The sequence below is a fragment of the Triticum aestivum genome, chromosome 5A, assembly GCF_018294505.1.
Source record: "Triticum aestivum cultivar Chinese Spring chromosome 5A, IWGSC CS RefSeq v2.1, whole genome shotgun sequence".
In the NCBI taxonomy this organism is placed as follows: Eukaryota; Viridiplantae; Streptophyta; class Magnoliopsida; order Poales; family Poaceae; genus Triticum; species Triticum aestivum.
The window spans coordinates 642352249-642358774 of NC_057806.1; the positions used below are offsets into that span (position 1 = coordinate 642352249).

General features: G+C 43.2%; 1 protein-coding gene, 1 long non-coding RNA gene and 1 other non-coding gene across 3 annotated transcripts; 1 reads left to right on the forward strand and 2 right to left on the reverse strand.

Annotated features, from left to right (window-relative positions):
- Nucleotides 1–3639, forward strand: LOC123105554 (nudix hydrolase 16, mitochondrial; the record flags this gene model as incomplete). The annotated part of the gene is given in 4 exon segments (XM_044527637.1): nt 1–176; nt 1309–1420; nt 2025–2108; nt 3152–3639. Coding segments are annotated over 4 exon segments (645 nt in total), but the record flags the coding sequence as incomplete, so codon positions are not given.
- A 305-nt stretch (nt 3640–3944) lies between these two features.
- TRNAM-CAU (transfer RNA methionine (anticodon CAU)) lies at nt 3945–4031 on the reverse strand. The gene is given in 2 exon segments: nt 3945–3980; nt 3994–4031. It is a non-coding gene; the product is annotated as a tRNA-Met (tRNA).
- A 1467-nt stretch (nt 4032–5498) lies between these two features.
- Nucleotides 5499–6198, reverse strand: LOC123108135 (uncharacterized). Its single transcript, XR_006451842.1, has 3 exons — nt 6063–6198; nt 5824–5930; nt 5499–5722 (listed from the first exon to the last, which is right to left on the reverse strand). It is a non-coding gene; the product is annotated as an uncharacterized lncRNA (long non-coding RNA).
- Between the last annotated feature and the right edge of the window lie 328 nt (nt 6199–6526).

Consider the following 6526-nt stretch of genomic DNA (forward strand, 5'->3'; position numbering starts at 1 on the left):
GCACCGCCGGACCCCACTCGCCCCACAGGCCGGCAAGACGGCGCGCAGGAAGGGCGGGCGGGCGGCGGCGGCGGCGGAGGAGGAGGAAGAGCCGGGCAGGGTAGCATGTGCGACCTCGTGGCCCGCACGGGTCGCCACCAGCAGCGCTACGAAGACGGCCGACGGCTCGTCGCCGGGTATGGATTGGGTCCGCCTTCCCTAATCGTTGCTCGTCCTGAATCCTGATGCTTTTAGTGTCCTATACATCCGATTAGATTGGGGCGAGGGCTGCGCACGTGCGTTCATTGCCCTCCTGACCTAGATTCCTATCCCCCCGTATGAGATGCTTGCATTGGTTTGATGTGTATGGACGTTTTGGACGCTAGAGTTTGCGCCGTCGTGGCGCGGCCTGCCCATCCGGTGCTGGTTTGCTGCTCGTGGTCATGCGGCCTGCCATCCAGGGCTGGTTGGTTTGCTGCTTGTGTGAGCTCTGAATTTGTTTCTGTAAGCATGGTATATTAGTTGTAGTATCTGATGATAGCGACAAATATTACCGTTTGTTTGCTTCGCTTGTGGTTACATTTTGTTTGTGCCGCTGGTCAGTGGTCACAGGCGGTTACAACACACAAACCACTCTTCATAATCCATGCGTTTGCCCCTGATAGGTGCCCCCCTTTGAGTTTGCTCCTAGTTCAGTGTCGATTTGGTAAGTTAGGGTGGACCTCTGATGTTGTTGATGGCAAGTTTTGATGACTTTACATTGCAAATTTCTGATGCACATGCCTTTCAACTCATTATGCGAAGTTTGTAAGGAATACCAGCAATAACTGGCATCTGAAATATGAAGTTTTATCATTTTTTGGCAATACTACTTGGATGTAGACCGCGTTTAGATATTCCGACCATTGACTCCTTTAGGCTTAAATTCTCCCTTTTATCATCCATACAGTATGTATATTTCTGATGGTTGAGATGCAGGTCAGTAAACTGCATCTACAATGTTTGGTAGTTTGATAAAGCTGGCAGGAAAGCACCTTCCATGAATATGACTGAACTTCTACAGTTCTACTGCCCATGTAGCTCAAATATCATTTTTCTTTTACTTGTAAATGTGCAGCTGTGAGGCACTGTCACATAATTTACACCTTAACACATCGCTGCACATTTCAATGAATATTTCTTTTGGTGATTCCTGAGATGAGACATTGTTCCTCTTTAAGCATGATTTGATAAGAGTCTTTGTAAACTTTGGGGATTAACATTCACATTTTGATGCTTTTGCATAGTGGATACTTTATGTTTTTGTCTGAATAAGTTCATTGTTTGCAGGTGCATACCATTCAGGTATAGAGCTGATGAAACTTCTGGTGATGAACAGAAAAAAGTTGTTGAAGTTCTCATGATAAACTCCCAAAGCGGACCAGGTTTATTATTCCCCAAGGTACTTATTCTTTGAATTGTCATACCAAGTTGTTTTGGAACATTGCGCTGCCGGCAACACAGATTGGTATCCCAGTTAGCTCCAACGTGTTCCTTTTCCTGGCATTTATATATTTATGAATCCTCTGAGACAAATTGAGATGCACGCAGGAATAGTGTGTATGGTTGATGCATAAATCACCCCTACCTAAATTTTGGAGAGCCCAAGTTTGGCCAAGGATTAAAGGGAATGGCCAAATGACCATGGTCATGCAACAAAGTTGTCAATCATCCAAAGAAAGCCCAATAGTTTGGTGCTACCTAATTAGTCAAGGCTGATTGGGGCACAAACGAAATACACCCGAACATTAACATACATGTGCTTACTTATTTAACCTTGTTGTCTTGTAATGAATTTCTCTGCAAGTTTATGTTACGTACTCTTATTGTTTCAACTTACTTTACAGTAGGAAGTCCGATCAGAATACATATTCACCTAGTTTTCAGATAGCATATATAGTGTTTTTTTTTCTTTCATTGTGTGTCAGTGTATTGTAGTTTTTTTGTGCAAATGTTACCATACTAGCATGTAGAGTTTTTGTTATTTTTACTGCTTCCTATCGCAGGGAGGATGGGAGAACGATGAAACGGTTGAACAAGCAGCTGCTCGAGAAGCTATAGAAGAAGCTGGAGTTCGAGGAGATATAGTGGTAAGATGCCTGTAAAAGATGGTATTTTCATGTCAGTTTTTTATTTTTGTTTGCTACAAGCTGAGACATATTTACCAGTATGTTTCCTTAACTTGCTAGACATAGTATATAATTTTTTGTCTGACTGCACTAAACTGCCAGTGTAGACTAATCAGTCTGCTCATGAGCTTTTGAGGTCATGTGCTTTTTTATAATCCCCTCTGTAATGAGTCATTGTAGATAGTGCATCCAGTTGTGATATGAAGTTATTAACGCTAGTTATCTAACTGCTTTAGGACCTGAAAGCTATCCCGTTCCAACAGTGGAATGGTTTATATGCTTTTCCCCCTCAAAACCCATCAAATTTCATGTATTGGTGAATTTTTTCTTGGTTTGCACTATACTAAACCAGAGCATATCTGAGCCGTCTCAACTTTTTCCTGCTGCATTATTGTGTACCGTACTCACAGACAACTCACATATAGTAATATCGTATGATACATTTGCAACTACAGTACAGTTGAAAAATCACCAGCTCTTTGTAAATTAACATACTGGCTAATGTGCAGTGTGCAGCTCTATTTATGTAATTAGTTTATATATTAATAAATGCAAGCAGGGCATACTTCAGTAGTTCACACTTTGCTCGAAAGAACCATTTTATTACATTTCAGATGTCTGTGTGTGCGTGTGCGTGTGCGTGTGTGGGGGTAGGGACTCGCTTCAGCTGCCCCAACTTTGTACTCATTTGACCAGCATCAGTGAAGAATCTGAAGGTTGTAATTAACATAAACTGTAGGTTTCTAGTTCCTGTGACAAACTGACAATTTCTACTTGTGCCATGGAATATTCATAAGGGTTAGAACCTTTTCTGGGAGAGTATGTGTCATCACCGGAGATGATATTAAACCTGTTTCCAACTTACCGTGTGTGTTCCATTCTAACTTGCAAGATTATTCATGAACTGTCTACTGAAGGAGTACTTGTTTAGTTCACTTGGTATAGTAATCAGCATGCCTTCCCATTGTACTTGGGCTTATATATACAGTTTTTTTCTGCATCAGCAATTTCTAGGTTTCTATGATTTCAAGAGCAAGACACATCAGGATGCGTGCTGCCCCGAGGGCATGTGCAGAGCGGCAGTGTTTGCGCTGCACGTGAAGGAAGAGCTGGCCTCATGGCCCGAGCAGAGCACCCGCCGGAGGACCTGGCTGACGGTCCCCGAAGCCACATCACAATGTCGGTACCAGTGGATGCAAGAGGCCTTGCTGACGGGCTTCTCCGAGTGGCATGATAACTGGAGCAAAGGGGGCAGTGCAGGTGGCGACCCAATCTAAACGCAAGAAGGCGTCGTCGTCTGTCGTCTCTCACTTTCCTTTGCCTTCTCCTCTGTTCTCCTCTCTAGGCCCCAACCTTGCACACAAATTGCAATAATACAGTGTGGTGCTTCTACTTGATGATGCCTAGTAGGTCATTGACCCTTGGTTCCTGGGATTGAAGTCTTAGCGTAGTGGTATATCTCATCGAAGACGAGAATTATCACAAATTTTAAGTGTCTGATTCTCACGGCGTCATATTATTTCTCAAATTTCAGCTTGATTTTGATTTCTTGCTCCTGATTCTGGGGATGCATACCGCAATGTATTTACCAGACCTGAAATCGGAAAGTGTACTTGTTGACTCAGAGCGGCCGGTGCCTCTGGTTACCAAATTACAACTGTATTTTAAGAAGAAGTAAAACGATTTAGCTGGAAGTATATAACACACTGGCTCATGAAGTAATGAGTAGTCTTATCTTTCTGAGAAGAGTAAATTTAATTCGAAACAACAAGAAAAAAAACATTGATAGCAAAAATGTGGGGTGAGAGAGGCTCGAACTCTCGACCTCAGGATCACTCGCTTTAGCTATGAGACCTACGCGCTAGCCAACTGCGCCACCACCCCTCTGCTGTTATGATAGATATTACAATTCATCTACTTATTACTAGCGTAATGTGATCTGTAGACTATTTTCAACCTAAAACTCGCATCAATTTTTTTTTTGCGGGGACGCGTCTAGTTTTTTTAATCAATCTGATTTGTATCGGGTCAAGAGATACAGTATACAGGGATATAATAGCCTAACTGAACATAAAAATGAACCTAAACATAGAGGAGATTATCACCGAGCTACGTCATAGCGAACACGTCATCGTTTCACCACCATAGTTCTCACCAAACTCAAGACAATGGGTGTTCATATTTCCCTATTAATCACAATTTTACCAGAGTTTTTTTTACTTTATCTGAAGCACGTATGTGTATTATACATAAGTAGTCAACCATCTTGCATACATAATGGGTGTACATTTGTACACCCAAGTACTCATGTGGCTCCGACCATGTCAGTGATGGTGGACATCATTGAGAAATTCAGCCCCTGAAGTACATGCGACGACCTGTAGCTCACCAAACATTGTTAAATTAATCATTGCGACATAGTAGGCTCTCTCTTATGGCGGAGATTGACGATCGTGCCTGCATATCGGTAGGGGCACTGTCCATATTTAGGAAGGCAACCACGCCAAAAGTAAGAGGCTATTGAAGAAGACGATGTTATCATCGTTAAATTCAGACCCTAAAGATCATGCAATGACCTGTAGTTGACCAAAACCTCGCTGAATCGCCGCAATAGTAGGCCATCGCTTAAGACGGAGATTGACAACCACACCCAACATATCGGCAAGGGCATCAGTCATATCTGGGCAGGCAATGGAGCTAAAAGAAAGGGGCTATTGGAGAAGACGATGTTGTCATCGACAATGCCCATAGAGCCGCGTAGACACGCAACACAAATAACTAGGAGGACTTCTATTCGAGAGAACATTGCGACCATTGTCAGAGTGATGCCACCGCAACTTCAAAACCAAACAAAACGATTTCACTACACAACGGATGAGAGGCGCGTATCCCCCCTCTCCTGCCTCATGCGACGGCTTGAGGCTGAGGGTATGAACTAGTGAGTACAGTAAAAACCATACGTGTACCAGGTGCAGAATTCTTTTTGAACATCACTACAGACACAAGCGCTCATATACGCGCGCATACACTCACCCTTATGAACGCACACACGCACACCCTACCCCTATGAGCACCTCTGAAAGACTGATCCGGCATATCATCTTGAACCCTGGTGGGCAGGGGCGGAGCCAGAAAATCGAGCCAATGGGTTCATGACTGATTTATTGTGAAAATTTAGTATGACATAATTAAGTACACTGTCCAATTCCACACTACCATATAACGAGAGGCTAGCACCCAAATACAAATATAATAGCACTTATATTTTATACCTTGAAAACAAAACAGTATAACATTTGCAAAGAAAAACATCAAGACATACCAGTTGGATGATATTATAAAGATCTCTTGTTTACATATTGTGAATAGAGTAATTTCGAAAATAACTTCATAGCTTCAGGTGCAACTTCTCCTTCCCGAAAACATCGGCAAAATAGTCAAGTTACATTGAAAGTGTATAATACTATAAATCAAACGAAGCATGTACAATCACTCACATTACAGTGTTCTCTCTTTCGACCATTCCAGTCAATTAATTACCAATGTATCACTCACAACTTGCCCATAGTTATGATCTGTGAAAAAGGCGGCAACACAAATAATAGATGGATCGTCTTAATATCAGTTCTCTGTATAGATGGATTTTTCTCTTTTCGAAATCTGTAAGAGTACTTACATCAACGATGTTTGATGCATTTTACCTGCATCTAACAGGTGGCCTTGAAGTGCCTACATCATAATCTGAATCTGGTGATTGGTTTCTATTTGAGAAATATTGCTCCACTGCCGAGATCAATCAAAGTTCAGGAAAAGTTAATTAGAAAATTAGGGCAAAGGCTAGGCTAAATAGAACATGCATGAGAAGAAGAATATGTGGTGATCTACTAGTATCTTGTATTTGTACTGCACGCTGACCTGCTGTTGCTTCCTTGGGGCTGGCTGGCGAAGACTAGGCGATGCGCCGTCGCTGCGATGGGCGAACAAGATGGGGAGAGGCGGAGTAGAGGGAAGACCCCGGTAAGTCTTGGCGAGCGAGAGTCGTCGATTCACAACACATCCGACCTGATGTGTTACGAGTCATCTAACGCACGCACGGGACAGTAGTAGCAGTTTACGTATGGGCCTTAGCTGGGCTACTCCCGTGAAGATTTCTGGACTAAAAGGCTTTAGCTTGTGAATTCCAAATTCCGATGGGTGCAGCCTCGATTTTCTAATGGGTTCACGCACACGATAACCTACATACGCGTACGTGGCAGCAGAAAATCGTTGGGTTCACTTGAACCCAACGCCACAACGCTGGCTCCGCCCCTGCTGGTGGGCTGGGGATATCACAGTCTCTCTAACCATTCAACCACAGATTGGTTCGCGCACCAGATGCA